The following is a 22,673-nucleotide window of genomic DNA, read 5'->3' on the forward strand; positions in this document are numbered from 1 at the left end:
AACCACCCATGGTCGCTGAGAAATGTCTGCCTCATAGATATGACCTTAACCTGTCAAGGTCAATGCTGGATATATATATGTTATCCAAAAGAGCTAGAATGGAGCATTCACCGGCATCGACAGCCCACAGAAAGTCATTGCGAAACTGTCAATAAAGCCGTTTCCGTGCTGTGAAGTGAACTGGAATTCCTGTCTGGAATTTATCAAGTAAGTTGTTCATGCTCAAATAAGCCACCAATGGCTTGAAAGCAACATCTAAAATCTTGGATTAAAACAAATCAGTTTAGAGATGGGTCTATAATTACTCAGTGAGGAGGGTTCTAGATTGGGCTTTTTAAGGAGAGGTTGGACCAGGGCAGTTTTTAAATAGGCTGGAAAGGAGCCAGAGGTCAGGGAGCTATTTACAATAGACAGAATGTTGGGGCCAACAGTAGACATAACCTTTTTTTAGTAGTCTAGTAGGGATCATGTCCAAGGGGCAGGAGGAGGTCTACATGTGTGCTACAGTATCAAGGAGGGACTCAAAGGATATTTGCTCAAAGGAGCAAAAGGAAGCATTAGACAGTCTCAGAGTAGTTGCCTTAAGTGCCTCCTGACAGGAAATGGTGTTATGGCGTCGGCTACTGTCATTCTGGGATGAATCTTAAAAACTGTTCTCAGAGGTCAGGGGATGCTGGCATTCTCTGCCTGTGTCTGCCTCATTGCTGAGACTTCAGTGGAAACAGACAGCTTCTCCCACGTGGCAGAATTGAGTGGGAAAAGTCGCTAAATGCTATCAAAACCGAAGAAACTCCCGGAAGGCAGCCTAAAATGTAGCTGAATTTGTCGCTAGCCTCTTTTTGGAAGGGTCTGAAAACTCTCTAAATATAGCGGGAAAAGTCGTTAAATTGACAACACTGATCATTTTTCAAATGAACTCTCAATATGCCAACATTTCATTCAAACAAATGCCAATCCACAGCCAAACACTGGCTGGAATCAGTTGATGATAGGACTTAGACAAGTTGTAAATGCAACATGTACTGCTATTGTATCAGATAATAGCACTGACAGCTTTCCAAGAAAACTCAATCTGAGACACTTATGGTCTGTTTAAATATATTTTAGAGGCTATTTATACAAAACATTGGTATAACACCTCTATAAACTGTATTTATAATTATATGACAATATTTTAGGTTGACAATAATTATATTACACGTATTCCACATGCCACACGACTATTTTTCTGCATAAGTGAAGTCTGGATTATGCCTCTACCAATTAGACTGGTTTGGATTTCTCCCTGATCAATATGGCTGCCATTTTCACTCCATTATGGAACTTTGACTGTTTATAACATAGCCCCTCTAGTAATTTAAAAGGATCTCTATTGGTTAGACTGCCATGGTGCACTGGTAAAGTCAATGCAGAGGAAACTAGGTTGAAGTTCATGGTGTATAACCAAACATTAAACCAGACCCCTGGCAGGAGACTCAGTCTGTTCCTGGTTATATTCTACCATGGGACTGTTGTCACGCCTTGGTCATTGTATTTTGTGTTTTTGTTACATGTTTGGGTAGGCCAGGGTGTGACATGGGTTTATATGTTGTATTTGTATTGGGGTTTGTATTATTTGGGATTGCGGCTGATTAGGGGTGTGTCTAGTTAGGCTTGGCTGCCTGGGGCGATTCTCAATCAGAGTCAGGTGCTTGTCGTTGTCTCTGATTGAGAACCGTATTTAGTCAGCCTGACTTTCGCGTTGTATTTTGTGGGTGTTTGTACCTGTCTCTGTGTAGTAGTCACCAGATAGGCTGTAATTAGTTTCACGTTTCGTTTGTTGTTTTCGTTTATCAGTTTTTTCATGTACCACGATACTTTCATTAAAAGTCATGAGTAACCTACACGCTGCATTTCGGTCTGACTCTCTTCTTACAACAGACGAACGTCGTTACAACTGTGTTATATTCCTTCACCATGGGACTGTGTTTTATATTCCTTCACCATGGACTGTGTTTTATATTCCTTCACCATGGGACTGTGTTTTATATTCCTTCACCATGGGACTGTGTTTTATATTCCTTAATCATGTGACTGTGTTATATTCCTTCACCATGGGACTGTGTTTTATATTCCTTCACTATGTGATTGTGTTATATTCCTTCACCATGGGACTGTGTTTTACATTCCTTCACCATGGGACAGTTTTACATTCCTTCACTATGTGATTGTGTTATATTCCTTCACCATGGGACTGTGTTTTATATTCCTTCACCATGGGACTGTGTTTTATATTCCTTCACCATGGGACTGTGTTTTATATTCCTTCACCATGGGACTGTGTTATATTCCTTCACCATGGGACTGTGTTATATTCCTTCACCATGGGACTGTGTTTTATATTCCTTCACCATGGGACTGTGTTTTATATTCCTTCACCATGGGACTGTGTTTTATATTCCTTAATCATGTGACTGTGTTATATTCCTTCACCATGGGACTGTGTTTTATATTCCTTAATCATGTGACTGTGTTATATTCCTTCACCATGGGACTGTGTAATAGTCCCTTGGAGCTGACTCAGAAAAGGAAGCATCGTAAAAACATGGGCAGTGGTTCTGCCCTCCAGCACTCAGAGGTGTAAAATGTCAGGGCAGAGAGAGGGACATTTTTGGATAGAGGTGCAGATTACTGTACCCGAGCCAGGGGTGCCAAACACACAGAGCTTTTATCAGCTTACTGTAATCTTTGTCTGGCTAATTCAAAGGCTGCTCAGGCTACTATAGAGGGAATATCAAATCTGTGATTCCACTGGAGCCTCAATACCCCTGTGGCACAGGGATCAGAATAACACATCATTTACGCACAATATATATACTGTATATGTTACAGAACATACACTTTAAAATGAGTAATAATGTACATGTTAAAAAGTGCACTTTAAATACACTGTACACTTGGCAGAGTAGGTTCACATGCCATTCTTGAACTGTATGCATTACAGAGTTGGTGAACATCGTAGAGGAATGGTACACGCCACATCAAGTGACCTGATCGTCGTTGTAAGCATATACTGACCAAAGCGCAGCGGGATATCGGTTCGACATCTTTCTATTATAAGAGCACCGAACAAAAAAACAATCAAGAATACACGACACGTGAAGCTCATGCAGTGCTCACAGGCAGCTACACAAAAACAAAATCCCACAAAACAAAGTGGGGAAATGGCTGCCTAAAAAAGGTGCGGACTCTGGCCGCAATACCTGACTCTATAGGGGAGGGTCCGGGTGGGCGTTTAGCGTCGGCTCCGGTGCGGATCTGCCAGCATCGGTGGCGGCTCCACGCACTAGGCCTCCAGTGAGTCTTCCCAGTCAGGTGCGTCCTGTGCCTGCTCCCCGCATTTGCCCTGAGGTGTGTGTCACCAGCCCGGTGCCACCTGTGCCGACCACACACATCAGGCCTCCAGTGCGTCTCCCCAGTTCAGAGCTTCCGGCGACGGTTCCCAGTCCAGAGCTTCCGGTGACAGTTCCCAGTCCAGAGCTTCCGGTGACAGTTCCCAGTCCAGAACTTCCGGCGATGAGCCCCAGTCCAGAGCTTCCGGCGACGTTTCACAGTCCAGAACCTCCTGGGACGGTCAACAGTCCGGAACCTCCTGAGACGGTCCACAGTCCGGAATCTCCTGAGACGGTCCACAGTCCGGAATCTCCTGAGACGGTCCACAGTCCGGAACCTCCTGAGACGGTCCACAGTCCGGAACCTCCTGAGACGGTCCACAGTCCGGAACCTCCTGAGACGGTCCACAGTCCGGAACCTCCTGAGATGGTCCACGGTCCGGAATCTCCTGCGACAATCCACTGTCCGGAACCTCCTGCGACGGTCCACGGTCAAGAACCTCCAGCTCCAGGACAGGAGCCTTCCTCTGCGCCGATGCCCGCCGATGCGTCTGTCCATGGTGGCCGCTCCGGCGCGGCACGTGGACCCCAGTCAGTCAATGTCTTTGTCCCCTCTCCTCGCGTCCCTGGATAGTCCACCCTCGCCGCCGACCATGGCCTAGTAGTCCTCACCTAGAACCCCACTGGACTGAGGAGCAGATCGGGACTGAAGGGCAGCTCGGGACTTAGGCAGCTCGGGACTGAGGGGAAGCTCGGGAGTGAGAGAAAGCTCAGGAGTGAGAGGAAGCTCAGGAGTGAGAGGAAGCTCAGGAGTGGGAGGAAGCTCAGGCATGTAGATAGATCTACCAGATCCTGGCTGGCTGGTGGTTTCAGCAGATCCTGGCTGACTGGCAGATCCTGGCCGACTGGCAGATCCTGGCCGACTGGCAGATCCTGGCCGACTGGCAGTTCTGGCAGATCCCGGCTGACTGGCGGATCTGGAAGAGTCTGGTTGACTGGCAGATCTGGAAGAGTCTGGTTGACTGGCAGATCTGGAAGAGTCTGGTTGACTGGCAGATCTGGAAGAGTCTGGTTGACTGGCAGATCTGGAAGAGTCTGGTTGACTGGCAGATCTGGAAGAGTCTGGTTGACTGGCAGATCTGGAAGAGTCTGGTTGACTGGCGGATCTGGAAGAGTCTGGTTGACTGGCGGATCTGGAAGAGTCTGGTTGACTGGCGGATCTGGAAGAGTCTGGTTGACTGGCGGATCTGGAAGAGTCTGGTTGACTGGCGGATCTGGAAGAGTCTGGTTGACTGGCGGATCTGGAAGAGTCTGGTTGACTGGCGGATCTGGAAGAGTCTGGCTGACTGGCGGATCTGGAAGAGTCTGGCTGACTGGCGGATCTGGAAGAGTCTGGCTGACTGGCGGATCTGGAAGAGTCCGATTGACTGGTGGATCCTGGCAGACTGAAAGATCTGGCTGCTCCATGCTGACTGGCGGCTCTGGCTGCTCCACGCTGACAAAATATACTTCGACCAGGGCGTGACACTAATGATGGTGACACTAATGATGGTGATTTGAGTATGATTCCAACGGTTCGAGTATGATTCCAACGATCGTGACACCAAGGTTATTATAGTAAACTAAAACAGAAACTAAAACAAAAACTAAGTTCAAGAAAAAACAATTTAGTGAACTGAAATAAAATAATTAACAAACTCAAATCAAATGTTATTGGTCACATACACATATTTAGCAGATGTTATGGTGCATGTAGCAAAATGCTTGTGTTCCTAGCTCCAACAGTGCAGTACAAATACTGCTATACTGAAACTATTATAATTTTGTTTCTCCAAAACAATAGAAAATAAAATGAAAACCAATGTGAATTATGTATCTGGTGGGCAGCCAAATGATGGCCATGTTTCAAAAAGACCTAGCTTGGGCATCACTTTCACTCGCTATCACTAGCTAATGGGAAAAAATGACTATGTATCAAACTTGACTCTTCTTTACATGTCCTACTAAAGTTACCCCTAGAGTTGATTGACACACCCAGTTAGCATAGAACAAAAATCCCCATCAAAGTCCATCTGTTTAAGCCAATGTTGGCCTTCAGCATCTGCGGTGCAAGGTGGCAAAGTTACAGCAGTGTCTGTCAAACCAGGAAACATGCTGAAAATCGCTGTTCTCACAACAATGTCTGCACAATCTGAACGGTTTGGGCTAGTAACAAATATAACCTAACCTGAGCTCTCAAGAACCCAATGCCACACAGCCATAGGGTTATCCTTTGAACTGGTAATAATCAATGCAATACGGTTTTGGAAATTTCAGAAATTCTCTACTGAGCAAAAACAACATGCAATAATATCAACCATTTTTATTGAGTTACAGTTCATCTAAGGACATCAGACAATTGAAATAAATTCAGTAGGCCCCAATCTATAGATTTAACATGACTGGGAATACAGATATGCATCTATTGGTCACAGATACCTTTAAAACAAAAGGTAGGGGAGTGGATCAGAAAACCAGTCAGTATCTAGTGTGACCACCATTTTCCTCATGCAACGCGACACATCTACTTCGCATAGAGTTGATCAGGCTGTCGCTTGTGGAATGTTTTCCCAGTCCTCTTCAACGGCTGTGTGAAGTTGCTGGATATTGGCGGGAACTGGAACACGATGTCGTACACGTTTACCCAGAACATCCCAAACGTGCTCAACGAGTGACATGTCTGGTGAGTCTGCAGGCCATGGAAGAACTGGGACATTTTTCAGCTTCCAGGAATTGTGTACAGATCCTTGTGACATGGGGCCCGTGCATGATCATGCTGAAACATGAGGTGATGGCGGCATATGAATGGCACGACAATGGGCCTCAGGATCTTGTCACGGTATCTCTGCGCATTAATTGCCATCGATAAAATGCAAATGTGTTCGTGGTTCGTAGCTTACGCCTGTCCATACCATAACCCCACCGCCACCATGGGGCACTGGTCACAGCGTTGACATCAGCAAACTACTCGCCAACACAACGGCATTCACGTGGTCTACAGTTGTGAGGCCGGTTGGACGTACTGCCAGATTCTCTCAAATGATGTTGGAGGAGGCTTATGGTAGAGAAATGAACATTACATTCTCTGTCAACAGCTTGGATGGACGTTAATGCAGTCAGCATTCCAATTGCACACCCCATCAAAACTTGAGACATATGTGGCATTGTGTTGTGTGACAAAACTGCACATTTTGAGAGAAATTATATTTGTGTGCATACGGAAAATGTCTGGGATATTTTATTTCAGCTCATGAAACATGGGGCCAACAGTTTACATACATATTTTGTTCAGTAAACTTTCATATCCCCCCAAAATTATTTAATAAATACAAAAGATACACTTCATGTGAGGCGTTTTAGATTCCCAAGGAGGTGTTTTGTGTTGCACTTCCCGACCGAAACTCGGGAGGGAACAAAAAAAAACATCTGCTCGAATGCATTTCACACTTGACCAAATCACCTCAGCTAATCAAAAGGATGTGGAAGGACTGAGTCATGAGAAGGGCTAACCTAACCTATGACTTGACCCCTCACCTTATGTATTACTGACCCACAGTTTGCAACAAGCGACATCAAAACAATTATACAACCCAAATAGCTCCTAGCCTCCCACACATCACGACAAGAGAGACAACACAACACTACATGAAGAGAGACCTAAGACAACAACATAGCAAGGCAGCAACACATGACAACACAGCATGGTAGCAACACAACATAACAACAACATGGTAGCAACACAACATGGTAGCAGCACAAAAACTTTGGCACAAACATTATTGGACACAGACAACAGCACAAAGGGCAAGAAGGTAGAGACAACAATACATCACACAAAGCAGCCACAACTGTCAGTAAGAGTGTCCATGATTGAGTCTTTGAATGAAGAGATTGAGATAAAACTGTCCAGTTTGAGTGTTTGTTGCAGCTCGTTCCAGTCACTAGCTGCAGCGAACTGAAAAGAGGAGAGACCCAGGGATGTGTGTGCTTTAACAGACCTTTAACAGAATGTGACTGGCAGAACTTGTGTTGTATGTGGAGGATGAGGGGTGCAGTAGATAGATATCTCATCAACCAGTGGGTCTTGTGACGGGTATACAGAAATTACCAGTTTACAGAGGAGTATAGAGTGCAGTGATGTGTCTTATAAGGAGCATTGGTGGCAAATCTGATGGCCGAATGGTAAAGAACATCTAGCCACTCGAGAGCACCCTTACCTGCCGATCTATAAATTATGCCTCTGTAATCTAGCATGGGTAGGATGGTCATCTGAATCAGGGTTAGTTTGGTAGCTGGGGTGAAAGAGGAGCGATTACGATAGAGGAAACCAAGTCTAGATTTAACCTTAGCCTGCAACTTTGGTGTGCTGAGAGAAGGACAGTGCACCGTCTAGCCATACTCCCAAGTACTTGTATGAGGTGACTATACAAGTATGAGGTAGTAATAACACCTGTGGGAGGAGGGGCATTCTTCTTACCAAACCAGTAGTCCTTTGTTTTGGAGGTGTTCAGAACAAGGTTAAGGGTAGAGAAAGCTTGTTGGACACTAAGAAAACTTTGTTGTCGAGCATTTAACACAACATCCAGGGAGGGGCCAGCTGAGTATAAGACTTTATCATCTGCATATACATGAATGAGAGAGCCTCCTACTGCCTGAGCTATGTTGTTGATGTAAATTGAGAAGAGCGTGGTGCCTAGGATCAAGCCTTGGGGTACTCCCTTGGTGACAGGCAGTGGCTGAGACAGCAGATTTTCTGACTTTATACACTGCACTCTTTGAACGAAGTAGTTAGCAAATATAAACAAATAGAAACTTGCAAATCAGGTCTGAAAACATACTGAAATTAAACTGAATTCTAAATTTAAAAATGACAAATTATAGAAATAAAAAACTATAATAACCTTGCTTCACACACACTTCACATGCAACTCAGGCCCACCACTCATGGCAGAATGAGCTCTTGACATTATCCACATAAGTGGTATAATGTGTACATTATATACTGTAGGGACATAACCCCTGCAGGACATTTATAGAAATCACAGAGGAAAGGTAACTTTATTGACAGGTTTATGACTTGTATTAGTTATTACTGACCCAGAAGCATTAGTGTTGCCTTTTCAATGGCCAATCATCAATGCTGCCCTCTGGTGGTCAAATGAAATGGTACCTGATCATCTATGGAAAACAGCAATTGAACTGCTTCCATTCAAAGACATTATGTAATAGTTTTCTTTAAGATTATTGTGTTAATAAAACAATAAGGAAGTGTCCTCCAGGCGCTGGAGAGTTGCATAACTCTAATATTATGGAGATAGATACCGTGGAGGGACATGTTTTGGATGGATAGCTTGTGTGCACCATGATCTGTTCTATCTCCTTGCACGAGGACTTGTTTCTATGTGGAACTAATGCATTGTTCTCTTGTTTCCTCAGGGCATCTGGCACTGTATACACAGCCATTGACATTGCTACTGGCCAGGAGGTAAACTAACTTAACTCCCGCCGTCCCTTCAGAAAAACATCCACATCTTACGGGTCTGTCTGTCACCCTGATTAGCCATCTCTTCTGGCTAATCACAGTAGCTGTGTAGTCTGCCGGAAGAGCACCGAATGCACCGTCTAATGTCTCGCCTGTGGTTGTGCCTCTGTTAGGTGGCCATCAAGCAGATGAACCTCCAGCAGCAGCCCAAGAAGGAGCTCATCATCAATGAGATCCTGGTGATGAGGGAAAACAAAAACCCAAACATAGTCAACTACCTGGACAGGTGACCTTCATAGCCATGGTTACTGATGGGGAAAACCGCAAGTATAGCAGATACTGTAAATATGACAATTTCGTGCACTACTATACTTGAAGGTAGACTCAGCGAAATGGCATTGACCACGAGCAGCACCGTAGCTATTGGGATGAGCGATATTCAAGACCTCACTCTCACACAGTCACACATATTATCTGCGCATGTGCACGGGTTCGCCCTCACGCGGTTAGAGCGCGGTAGCCAGGGCACCAACACAGAGGAGAGGTTAAGCTTCAAGCTCCAGTGCTCTTAGTTGATACGGACATCGACCCACTTTGCTGTTTGCTTTCTGGATCCTACCTTTAACCTCTCTGTCCTCCTCTGTCTGCAGTTACCTGGTAGGGGATGAGCTGTGGGTAGTGATGGAGTACCTGGCTGGAGGCTCACTGACTGATGTCGTGACTGAGACCTGCATGGACGAGGGCCAGATCGCTGCAGTCTGCAGAGAGGTAAGAGACCAGCCCACAAATACCCCCTAGTGACTTGAGCTGAGCCCCTTCTGACCACTAGCCTAGGCATTTCCTCTGATCCAGATGTGTGTCTGTGTCCCCACTCTCTACAGTGTCTGCAGGCTCTGGACTTTCTGCACTCCAACCAGGTGATCCACAGAGACATCAAGAGTGACAACATCCTGCTGGGCATGGACGGCTCGGTCAAGCTCAGTAAGTCATCTCACTAGTAAGGGACAGGCAGGAGGGACCAGGGTGGAATGATAGTCAATTGGATGTTGCGGTAGAGAGTCGTGTGGGGAGTGGTGGGGTTGAAGAAGCCGTGTCTGACATGTTCCTCTCTCCCTAAAGCCGACTTCGGGTTCTGTGCCCAGATCACCCCAGAGCAGAACAAGCGCAGCACCATGGTGGGCACGCCCTACTGGATGGCACCCGAGGTGGTGACCCGCAAGGCCTACGGGCCCAAGGTGGACATCTGGTCCCTGGGTATCATGGCCATAGAGATGGTGGAGGGTGAACCTCCCTACCTGAATGAGAACCCTCTCAGAGTAAGACACATTATCTACAGTTTACACACATCCAGGGATATACTGGAGCTATTTGATCAGTAAGGGCCAATAACTGATTGGCCCTCTCCACCCCTCTCTCCCATCCCCTCAGGCGCTGTACCTTATCGCCACCAACGGGACTCCAGAGCTCCAGAACCCTGAGCGATTGACCTCCGTGTTCAGAGACTTCCTCAACCGTTGCCTGGAGATGGACGTGGACCGCAGAGGCTCAGCCAAGGAGCTCCTCCAGGTACTGACCACCATGTTAACCCCAACCTGACCACACTGACCACTAACACAACCCAAACCTTAACCTGACCACTCGAACATAACCCAAACTCGACCACACTGACCAGTCTACCCCTACATTACTAACATACTGCTCTAACCTTGAATCACAGTCTGTAGAGCTTTCCCCTCATTACTGTTCTTCTCTTGTGTTCTTTGCAGCATTCGTTCCTGAAGTTAGCCAAGCCCCTGTCCAGCCTGAGCCCCCTGATTGTTGCAGCCAAGGAGGCCATCAAGAACAGCAGCCGCTAGGAGGCACTGTGTGTCCACACACAGAGCTGGACCCTGCTCCATGGGGTTGTGAGACAGGCAGCACAGGGATAAACAGTAACCAACCCCCCTGCTGCCTCATACAGAGGATGGACAGCTGGCCTACAGGGCCTCTCAGCGGCTGAGATGCTGCTACTGAATCACCTTCCTGCCTCCTCTTTTAGTCCGCCAGCATTCTGTACATGTGGAGCAGTCCATCGGTACTGTGTAAGTGTGTGTGTGTGTGTGTGTAAGTGTGTGTGTGTGTGTGTGTAAGCTTGTGTGTGTGTAAGGGTGTGTGTGTGTGTGTGTGTGTAAGTGTGTGTGTCCTGTGAGGGGAGTAGATGCTCCTTAACAAAAACACAAAAAAAGAGAAAATACAAAGAAAAAACTTGTGCTCCTTTTCAAGAGGGAGAGATCCAGGAAGCACTGAGAGCTTGTGATTCCTTCCCTTTCCTTCCCTTTCTGTCCAGCGATCACCTCGGTTCCCTTTTCTTCTAGGTCTTTCCGATAAGGCCTCTCCTGCATTGAACATTTTACATGAGAGACAGACTCTGGGACTCGGGAACCGACATATGCCTGCATGACTTTGGCTCTGTGTAACCAACTTGCAACCTGCTCATCCTCTGTGTGTGTGTGTGTGTGTGTGTGTGTGTGTGTGTGTGTGTGTGTGTGTGTGTGTGTGTGTGTGTGTGTGTGTGTGTGTGTGTGTGTGTGTGTGTGTGTGTGTGTGCGTGTGCGTGTGCGCGCGCGCGTGTGCGTGTGTGCGTGCGTTTTTTGCAAGCCATTTGGCTTACTCCAGGACATAGCTGTAATTCCTTGGATACCCTAAACTTCCTAGATGTTCAGAGATCTGACATAGAGAATGACTGGGCCAAGGCTGTAGTGGAGGCTGATTCAATCACTACTGCCTCTCGGATGGGCTACTGTGTGTTCACGTTTCCAAAGTCAAAAGCTTTGAAAACATTTTCCAATTCTTCAAGTTCAAGTATGAAACCCATGTTATGGACTTACTACCTGTAGTTAGTTCAAATCGATTTAGTAAATTAATTTATTTGTAATTGTTTGTCCAGAGTCAATTTCCAATCAGAACGTCTGAGACGCGTGGTCCGTTAGAAAGATTCTGAAGGTGTCACAATCTATTGCAGGACACTAGACTGGACAGACTAGACTGGACAGGACAGACTAGACTGGACAGACTAGACAGGACAGGACAGACTAGACTGGACAGACTAGACAGGACAGGACAGACTAGACTGGACAGACTAGACTGGACAGACTAGACTGGACAGACTAGACTGGACATATTAGACTGGACAGACTAGACAGGACAGACTAGACTGGACAGACTAGACAGGACAGGACAGACTAGACTGGACAGACTAGACAGGACAGGACAGACTAGACTGGACAGACTAGACAGGACAGACTAGACTGGACAGACTAGACTGGACAGACTAGACTGGAGGACAGGACAGACTAGACTGGACAGACTAGACTGGACAGACTTGACTGGACAGACTAGACAGGACAGACTAGACTGGACAGACTAGACTGGACAGACTATACTAGACTGGACAGACTAGACAGGACAGGACAGACTAGACTGGACAGACTAGACAGGACAGACTAGACTGGACAGACTAGACTATATTAGTGTCTATGTGGGCATAGCCTGCCAACTAAAAAGGGGTTGAACATATTTTTCAGTTTGCCAATGTTACCATTTGTTTCACATCAGTGAGCCTTACTTTTGCTTTAACCTCTGATCTGTGAATTTACCTAAATGTATCTGAAGCAGAAGCCATTTGTTCAAATGAGCACAATCCCTGAGTTAGTGCACATGTTCGTCTGTCTGTCTGTCTGTCTGTCTGTCTGTCTGTCTGTCTGTCTGTCTGTCTGTCTGTCTGTCTGTCTGTCTGTCTGTCTGTCTGTCTGTCTGTCTGTCTGTCTGTCTGTCTGTCTGTCTGTCTGTCTGTCTGTCTGTCTGTCTGTCTGTCTGTCTGTCTGTCTGTCTGTCTGTCTGTCTGTCTGTCTGTCTGTCTGTCTGTCTCTCTCTCTCTCTCTCTGTCTCTCTGTCTGTCTCTCTCTCTGTCTCTCTCTCTCTCTCTCTCTCTCTCTCTCTCTCTCTCTCTCTCTCTCTCTCTCTCTCTCTCTGTGTCTGTTTGTCGGTCTCTCTCTCTCTCTCTCTCTGTCTTTGTCCATCCATGAGGAGTGTATATATAGTTTTTTTAATGGGATGCCGTTCTTTAGCTTCCTCAGCGTGAGTTAAGACTCATTACTCCAGTGTCTTGTCGCAGCTAAACTTTCCTAAGTACTGTGTGAGTTTAGTTGTATCTGTTTCCATGCGTTTCCGTGAGTTTTTGCTGTGTGGCCGCAGATTGGTGGGTGTTAGTTAATCATTTGTCCATGAAAATGTTTTTGGATTGATGACTGAGTGCCATTCTATAATTGTAACCTGTCTTTACGGACCCTTGAAAACAAGAGGATCACATTCCCCTTCACTCTGCCATTCCTACCATCCCATAGCAGAGGCTACTGGACAAGCACTCTGAAAAGCTCTCTCCCTACATAAATATAGACTGTTTCTTGATTCTTAACAGCTTACTTATAACCATCCCTGTGACATTCTCTGCCTGTTTCATAGTAGCCACAGTTTCCCTTAGGACTGTACTGAAGTCCAGACCTGGGACAGAGAGAGTAGGAGACAGGATAGACACTTGTCCTCGTGTTGTGTCTATATCCCTGGTAGATTTTGTGTGTGTGTGTGTGTGTGTGTGTGTGTGTGTGTGTGTGTGTGTGTGTGTGTGTGTGTGTGTGTGTGTGTGTGTGTGTGTGTGTGTGTGTGTGTGTGTGTGTGTGTGTGTGTGTGTGTGTGTGTGTGTGTGTGTGTGTGTGTGTGTGTGTGTGTGTGTGTGTATGGGAGTGTATGCATGAGTGGCTGTGTGTACACGTGTGTGTGTGTGAGCATGTGTGTGTGTTTGTAAGCGAGAGAGCTACCTCAGCACTAGATGCCACTCCTGTTGTCCACCTTAACTCAGACGGTGAGGTGCAGGGTAGCTGCTCACTCGTACCACCACTGTAGGCTATACGTACTGTAGAAATGCAGGAGAGCCATTGCAAGGAGGACATGGCCGATTTCATGCATGGGAAGCAACACATGTTAATTCATTTTCCAAGTAGGCTAACATTGTTAGAATATGTGTGTATGTATGTAAATAAGATGGAAAAAATGCAATGACAATATTCAGGTTGCTCTATAGTAGGCCTATGTATTTGTAAATGGTTTGCACCCTGGAAATTGAACATGAAAATAAACATTGTCTAAACACTCCTGGATGGAACAATCCTGCTTGGGCTGTGTCAGACAGTACTCCACCTGGACACAGAGCCATTGGAAGCAGTCCTGTCTGTCTCCAGCACGCCCATGGAGCCTGTCTGTCTGTCCGGAGCACGACTGCTGAGTGTGCCTGTGGCTGAGAGTATCAGGGACCTCACAGAGACCATCTGCCCTGTGACCTTTGGTCTCACCTATGTACCTGAACTATGAGCACAAAGATGAACTCTGGGACAGCTAGCGGCCCCCCGGCCTGCCCCACCCCGCCCCGCCGGTCCGCTCCTCTTCTGCGGTCGCTCCTGTACATTCCTCTCTTTTGAATGTGTAAACCTGTACACGTGGTGTGAAAATTCCTCTATAAATGTGTATCAAGAGAATGGAACAAAGACAACAAAGCGTTTCTTTTTAAATGATTCCTATTATTATTATTCTACTATTATTATCATGTGGGTGTGTTAACCGCTGATCTGTCTGGTAAACCTCAGCAGGCCCCCATCTTTGGAAACAGACAGATGAGAAAAAGCGACAGGGGAAAACGAAGGTTTCGGATAAGCTATTTTTAATTGTGGTTAAAGCTATAGACTTTTTTTAAATTATGAATTGTGCATGGCTGTGTCTTGAGTGTAAAACAACAAAATACTGCAGTTTGGGAACTGGACTGAAATCAAATAAAAAAATTCAAACATCATTGTAAATGAACTTTTTGAATAGATGTACTTTGACCTTTTAGTGGGGATTACCTGGCAAATCATTTTGAGCATGGGGAGTACGGTAGTTTAGACACATGCAGTATACCCTTTAGACATTTCAAGTTGCTCAGTGGAAGGATACAAATTGATGACCATAGTCCAAAACTTACTGTACATTCAGGTTATTCAAGACTTTACAACATTGTGTAGCAAAAACTGAAACCTTTTTCGTCTGTTTCTCAACAATATCAAAAGAGGCACATACATTTGTATATGATAACAAACATGTTATTAGAATGTATATGTTGCATCATTTTGTATACAGATGCAACATGTGTATCACTTCAATGAGCTATTTTTGTTTCATAGTGTATGGTTTAGTATAAAATAATTGCATTTTGTCTTGCTTCATGCTGACTTTTTCACATTCATTCACCTTTCAAAAAGGCATAACTTGTCTCTTTACAAAACACAAAGTAATGTACTCCGGAAGGCTTGAAGGTTCTTCTTGGTCCATGCCAGTCCTTAAAATAATTGATAGTCATTCTGACAAACAAAATGATGTCTTGTAGTGATAAGCTCCTGTCCAAAGTCTCCTTCTGGCTTTGTTAAGGCAAGGAAGAGGTGACAGAGTCTTGTATACATTGTCAATGTGACCCAGGTAGCAGTCAGCTGATCCAGGTCACATCTCTGTGAGCTCGGTGCAGGTGACGATGCGGAGGGTGATGGAGCCAGGCATCTCGTCGGCCATGGCTCTGCCTCTTTTCCTTAGCTGGAGCCTCTGGGGTTTGGTGGAGTCTTTTAACGAGCCTGTCAGAACCACCTGGCCCAGGAACTGGTCCTTCACAGCGTTACTATTCCACACCTGGGGAAGAGGACAAGTAGGGAGGGGTGGACCAGGTAAGACCAAAGCATGAAAACTACACTTAACACTAAGGACATCAAATGTACCAATTCATGAATCACTTTATCTTTAGTTCCCATTGGTATTTATGGCATTTGACACCTCTTTGACACCTCTATATCTTACCTCCACAGTGATTGGCTTCCTGGGCTTCTTTCTGTAGAAGATGGCTCTGGTCTCAAACACCGGGTTCAGGGTGTCTGCCTTAACTGTTGACTGGACTGAGCGGCCCTCACAGGACACAATCACATATGGATCTGCACCTGCACAATGACACAGTATGAACCAGCCATATAAGGTCATGCTGAGTAAACTCTGATAATGTCTATTTCTGACTTGTGTTTCCCTGTAATGTATAGTATTCATTAGAGGTTGTGGAGCGTTCCCTAACCCCCTGTGCCGTCCTGGTTCTCCAGCCCCTCTGCTCCGTGGATGTAGATCTGGGACACAACATGGGGGTAGCCAGTGACTGCACTCCAACACCTCGTCCTGGGCTTGTGTTCTGTTAGCTCTCTGAGAGACAAAGAGAGATCATCACATACCTTTTAAAGTACTGCTAAAACCTGCATCGACATCATACTAAAGTGTGTCATTACATCTAAATTGGGGCTCTTAGCTATGCCACAGGTCTAGTTCCAGTACCTGCATCCTGAGTCTACATCAGTGTAAACGCGCAGCATGAACTCTCCCAGAATCTCCGGTTTTAAGGTGGAGGGGATGATGATGTAGCGACCCTTGGGGAGCGTGACCCTCGTGAACACCGTGCGGGCGTTGATGTACTTCGACGTTTGCACGTTCGTCTGGGTGATGATGTTATGCATGCGGTACTTTCTGTTGAGCTCCACCTTAAATCAGAAGAAACCATTTCTCACCACGATTGTTCCGCCAATGTTTGTTATTTCAGCTCGAACAGATTGAAACGCTAAATCAATGGTAACACTTCATTTGAATTAAGGGGTCCTTGTTACAGTGTGCTTACATATGTAATTACACTGTAACAAGTATTGTAGTTAATTGTTATAATCCATTGTTACACTGTAGTAACAACGTGTATCTGGTGGTAATTGCAGTCTGTGATTACAGGGGTGTAACAATGAATGTTTGTTACCATAACATCCCAATGCATCATATTTCAGCCTGCACAAACCACATGATAAACAATATTTTAAATTGTTAAATCATTTTATTGTGCATTTGACAATGGGTCAAGAACACACTTCTCCAGCTTACCAATGACCATTGAAGGTGAGCATTTGCCCAATGTATGGCATCATGTCAAAATTGTGAACATAGTGCCCCGTGGTGACAGTGGGGTTATGGTATGGGCTGGCATAAGCTATGGACGACTAAAACAATTGCATTTTATCAATGGCAATTTGAATGCACAAGGTCCCGAGGCCCATTCTCGTGCCGTTCTTTTACCGCCATCACCTCGTGTTTCATCACGATAATGCACTGCATTGGGGGCCTTATGAATTTATTTCAATTGGCTGTTTTCCTTATATGAACTGTAACTCAGTAAAATATTTTAAATTATTGCATGTTGCATTTATATTGTTGTCCAGTATAGTTACCATGTACAGAATAGACTTTCCATGCAATCTGTACATTTTGGGGGAATTACATGTAGCTAGCGCACCACCTAATTGTCTATTCTTGACTAACTAGCTAGCTAACTACCTAAAGCTGGCAAATATGCTATGATGACTATTCGCTAGCTAATTAGATAGCCAACATTAGCTGGGCTCAATGGTCTTATCTTCCCTGAACCTTGTCCTCAGGGTAGCCATACCCTAAGGTTATTACGTGAGACTCACCCAGCATGTTAACGTTAGCTTGCTGGCAAACTACTTGTGTCGACACAAGCACTATTATTGCTAGCTGGATAACACTAGCTAGGTAGCTAACTAGGCCTAACTAGCTACAGTGCCTTCAGAAGGTATTCAAACCCCTTGACTTATTCCACATTTCGTTGTGTTACAGCCTGATTTCAAAATGTATTGATCATCTACACACACTACCCCGTAATGACAAAGTAAAAACATGACTTTAGAATATTTTGGAAATGTATTGACAATGAAATACAGAAATATCTCATTTACATAAGTATTCACAGTCGAGTCAATACTTGTAGACGCAGTTGGGGGTCTTTCTGGGTAAATCTCTAAGAGCTTTCCACACCTGGATGAATGATTGTTGATCAATGCTAGACAACCATTTTCAGGTCTTGGCATAGATTTTCAAGTAGTTTTAAGTCAAAACTGTAACCCCCCCGCACTCTGGAATATTCACTGTCTTCTTGGTAAGCACCTCGTGTAGATTTGGACTTGTGTTTTAGGTTATTTTCCTGCTGAAAGGTGAATTAGTCTCCCAGAGTCTGGTGGAAAGCAGACTGAACCAGGTTTTCTTCTAGGATTTTGCCTGCTCTTAGCTCCATTCTGTTTCTTTTTCATCCTGAAAAACTCCCCAATCCTTACCGAATACAAGCATACTCATAACATGATGCAGCCACCACTATGCTTTAAAATGTGTTTTATTGGATTTGTCCCAAACATAACACTTTGTATTCAGGACAAAAAGTTAATTGCTTTGCCATATTTTCTGCAGTATTACTGTAGTTCCTTGTTGCTAACAGAATGCATGTTTTTTTACATTTTATTCTGTACAAGCTTCCTTCTTTTCCCTCTGTCAATTAGGTTAGTATTGTGGAGTAACTACAATGTTATTGATCCAGCCTCAGTTCTCCTATCACAGCCATTAAACTCTGTAACAGTTTTAAAGTCACCGTTGGCCTGCTAGTGAAATCCCTGAGTGGCTTCCTTCCTCTCCTGCAACTGAGTTATGAAGGATACCTGTATCTTTGTAGTGACTGGGTGTATTGAAGACCACCCAAAGTGTAATTAATAACCTCGCCATGCTCAATGGACATTCAATGTCTGTTTTAAATATTTTACCCATCTACCAATAGGTGCCCTTTGTAAAGCATTGGAAAACCTCCCTGTGGTTGAATCTGTGTTCGAAATTCACTGCTCGACTGAGGGAGCTTACAGATAATTGTACCTGTGGAGTACAGAGATGAGTTAATCATTAAAAAATCATATTAAACACTATTATTGCACACAGTGTCTATACAACTTATTATGTGACTTGTAAGCAACATTTGACTCCTGAACTTATTTAAGCTTGCCATAACAAAGAGGTTGAATACTTATTGACTGGAGAAATTTCAGCTTTTCACTTTTGTAATTCATTTGTAAAAATGTTGAAAAAACATAATTACTCTGACATTATGGGGTGTGTGGACCAGTGACAAAAAAAGCAAATTAATCCATTTTAAATTCAGGCTGTAACACAACAAAATGCGGAAAAAAGTCAAGGGGTGTGAATACTTTCTGAAGGCACTATATACTATATATGCCTAAACTATAGAAATGATGATGATAATTGGGGGTAATGTAGAGTGTCTATGCTAAATTGTCATACGTTCTTCTTCTCTACCACAGATTCCCACAAGGTATCAGACTCTAGGATGGGAAAGGAACAGATGAAATCAGTCAGACGGAGTTGTCGATTTCTATTGTTACTTGTAATGTTAAAAATAGCTAGCTATCTAGGCTACTCACCATATTATATAAACTTCAGATTTGAAAAACCACTAGAATATTTATTTTTCTGTTATTGAGTAGGCCTATAGCTTTGTTTAATCTAAATAATCAAAGTATTAATCTAACAATAAAAATCCTTATTATTTTGTTGCAGTAAAGTTGACTAAAGTAAAAGCTCATCTTTTGTTTGTAAGTATTTTTACTTGATAACGGGTAATGAGTAATTATAGTTACCTATGAGCAATTTCTATATAAAGTTACACTACACTTTAAATAGCAAAATCCTGTGTAACAACTAGGCCAACTTTGTACTCATGAACAGGGGCGCAACTTCCACTGGGGACAGGGGGACACATTCTGAAATTGCATTTTTTAAAGATCCTTGATCATGTACTGTATACAGTGCATTCGGAAAGTATTCAGACCCCTTGACTTTTTCAACATTTTGTTACGTTAAAGCCTTACTCTAAAATGGATTCAATTATATTTTCCCTTTATCAATGTACACACAATACCCTATAATGACAAAGCAAAAACAGGTTTTTATAAATTTGAGCAAATTTATAAAAATGAAAACTTAATATCACATTTACATAAGTATTCAGACCCTTTACTCAGTACTTTGTTGAAGCATATTTGTCAGTGATTACATCCTTGAGTCTTTTTGGGTATGACACTACAAGCTTAGCACACCTGTATTTGAGGGAGTTTCTCCCATTCTTCTCTACAGATCCTCTCAAGCTCTGTCAGGTTGGATGGGGAGCGTCTGGCTGGGCCACTCAAGGACAATCAGAGAACTTGTCCCAAAGCCACTCCTGCGTTGTCCTGTCTGTGTGCTTAGGGCCGTGGTCCTGTTGGAAGGTGAACCTTCGCCCCAGTCTGAGGCCTCTCTTTACTTTGCTCCGTTCATCTTTCCCTCGATCGTGACTAGTCTTCCAGTCCCTGATGCTGAAAAACACCCCCACAGTGTGATGCTGCCACCACCATACTTCAGCTTAGGGATGGTGCCAGGTTTCCTCCAGACATGACGCTTGGCATTCTGACCAAATAGTTCAATCTTGGTTTCATCAGACCAGAGAATCTTGTTTCTAATGGTCTGAAAGTCCTTTAGGTGCCTTTTGGCAAACTTCAAGCGGGCTGTCATGTGCCTTTTACTTAGGAGTGGCTTCTGTCTAGCCACTCTACCATAAAGGCCTGATTGGTGGAGTGCTGCAGAGACGGTTGTCCTTCTGGAAGGCTCTCCCATCTCCACAAAGGAACTCTGAAGCTCTGTCAGAGCGACTATTGGGTTCTTGGTCGCCTCCCAAGATTGCTCAGTTTGGTCGGGCGGCCAGGTCTAGGAAATAGTCTTGGTGGTTCCAAACTTCTTCCATTTAAGAATGATGGAGGCCGCTGTGTTCTTGGGGATCTTCAATGCTGCAGAAATGTTTTGGTACCCTTCCCCAGATCTGTGCCTCGACACAATCCTGTCTCGGAGTTCTACGAACAATCCCTTCCACCTCATGGCTTGATTTTTCCGTTGACATGCACTGTCAACTGTGGGACCTTATATAAACAGGTGTGTGCCTTTCCAAATCATGTCCAATCACTTGAATTTACAACAGGTGGACTCCAATCAAGTTGTAGAAACATCTCAAGGATGATAAATGGAAACAGGGTGCACCTGAGCTCAATACTGAGTCTCATAGCAACGGATCTGAATACTTATGTAAATAGGGTATTCCTGTTTGTTTTTTAATAAATTTGCAAACGTTTTTAAAAACCTGTTTTTTCGCTTTGTCATTATGGGGTATTTTGTGGAGCTTGATGAGGGAAAACATGTTGTTTAAACCATTTTTGAATAAAGTTGTAATGTAACAAAATGTGGAAAAAGGTCTGAATACACTGTGAGTACACATTAATTACAAGATATGCTTCATTTTAAGTAGCTACATCCTGTGTAACACCTAGTAATTAGGTTGTACTTGTATTACATGTAGTCTGTGGTGTACTTGTGGATTTAGCTTCTCACTTGGATGGCAAGGAGGATCAGGTTTTCATCATCGGTAATGTACACAGTAATTATAAGTACTTTATTTATTATCATCTGGGATGACACCCATATGGTAGACCCCAGTCAGTGAGGTTGACCTATATCTTATCTGTTTTAGTAAACTCAATCAAGTAACAATTAACCGCAATGCTGCAAAGTGATTACCAAATAATTTTGTGATTACAGGTCTCGTAGGAAGTTCTTGTCCCAGGCATGAACTGGCCAATGTGGCCATTATTGTAAACACCCACTGGCTGATTTGCTGTTTGTTCAACAGATGAAGAGAGAAAAGGGAAATTCCATTGATTTAGCCAAATTCTTGTACAGATGTGGAAGCCAAACATGTAGCACAGAGAACTTCTCCTCTAAAATAAACTGCAGTTGGACCAACGCCCCACGCCCCAGACATACACCCTGTCCTTTGGACAAACCCTTACTGACCCAGTCTCTCACCCCAGTCCCACTGCAGTCAATCTAAGAGGGTGTTAATATGAACTACCTTGAAGACGGTGAAGCCAACGGTGAGGTTCTCTCCTTGGCCGATACGTCTGTGGATCTTCATGTCTCTCTGCTGTAGGGAGATCAGAACCTCATCCATCTCCTTGGTCATGTCAATCAGGTACTGGGGGTTCTGTAGGAAGGTCTGTTTGTAGTTCATGCAGCCACCACAGCGGTTGTGCAGGGGCTCTGAATGCTTGGTCCAACTCCCAAAATGCACCACTTCGTGCCATGTCTTGTGGATGGTGAGCAGAGAGGTGTTGATGAGATGACACACATCGGCATCCGTGAAGTACTTACACCAGTCTGTAAACGCCATCCTATGGAGATAACACATAGAGAGAGACACAGTCTCTCAAACTAGAAGCACAAGCATTTCGCTACACTCACATTAACATCTGCTAATCATGTGTTTGTGACCAATACAATTTGATTTGATTACTTCTGTTTGAGCAAATAAGCCATACAAAAACATGCACGAAAACAGTCAACAACTTTGGGAGCACAGATCCTTTGAAATCGGTCAATCGCCCTCTAGTGACAAAAGTAAAAACTGACAAAACCACCAAAAAATATATATATTTTTGAAGAAATAGAGGCATACTGAGACAAAAAAAAATGTGATACAGTGTATAAATGATAACACATTAGTGCAGGGAATTACACATTTTTATCAAATGATGGAAGTGAATGCTGGTATTAAACAATTCACTATGGCAAATGAGAAAAAGCTGTGTGATTTAAGGAAATAGACGCCTGGCTCAAATAGAAGCCTGTCTCTAAAAAGTGCCTGTTGTGTTGATTGAAGCAAATAAACTCCCCGGGCTATTAATTGACATTTTATGGTAGATAAAGCACTATCT

The 22,673-nt window shown here is 44.1% G+C and overlaps 2 protein-coding genes across 4 annotated transcripts in view; one reads left to right on the forward strand and one right to left on the reverse strand.

Moving 5' to 3' along the window:
• The window catches only part of LOC124007196 (serine/threonine-protein kinase PAK 3-like), a 56,408-nt gene extending 44,389 nt beyond the window's left edge, over positions 1-12,019 (forward strand). The window contains exons 10-16 of the mRNA XM_046317590.1: positions 8,847-8,895; positions 9,066-9,178; positions 9,543-9,660; positions 9,774-9,873; positions 10,012-10,208; positions 10,321-10,458; positions 10,659-12,019. Coding sequence (XP_046173546.1) covers positions 8,847-8,895; positions 9,066-9,178; positions 9,543-9,660; positions 9,774-9,873; positions 10,012-10,208; positions 10,321-10,458; positions 10,659-10,748 — 805 coding nt within the window. The 3' untranslated portion in view covers positions 10,749-12,019. The remainder of the gene's footprint in view (positions 1-8,846; positions 8,896-9,065; positions 9,179-9,542; positions 9,661-9,773; positions 9,874-10,011; positions 10,209-10,320; positions 10,459-10,658) is intronic.
• Positions 12,020-14,624: 2,605 nt separating this feature from the next.
• Positions 14,625-22,673, reverse strand: part of LOC124007204 (calpain-5-like) — a 32,099-nt gene continuing 24,050 nt past the window's right edge. For all 3 annotated transcript variants that reach the window (XM_046317617.1, XM_046317603.1, XM_046317610.1), the window contains 5 exons: positions 21,812-22,130; positions 16,318-16,520; positions 16,067-16,188; positions 15,802-15,938; positions 14,625-15,636 (listed from right to left, as the gene is read on the reverse strand). In XM_046317617.1, the coding sequence (XP_046173573.1) occupies positions 15,454-15,636; positions 15,802-15,938; positions 16,067-16,188; positions 16,318-16,520; positions 21,812-22,130 (964 nt within the window). In that variant the 3' untranslated portion in view covers positions 14,625-15,453. The remainder of the gene's footprint in view (positions 15,637-15,801; positions 15,939-16,066; positions 16,189-16,317; positions 16,521-21,811; positions 22,131-22,673) is intronic.

Source organism: Oncorhynchus gorbuscha, linkage group LG02, assembly GCF_021184085.1.
Source record: "Oncorhynchus gorbuscha isolate QuinsamMale2020 ecotype Even-year linkage group LG02, OgorEven_v1.0, whole genome shotgun sequence".
NCBI classification, from domain to species: Eukaryota; Metazoa; Chordata; class Actinopteri; order Salmoniformes; family Salmonidae; genus Oncorhynchus; species Oncorhynchus gorbuscha.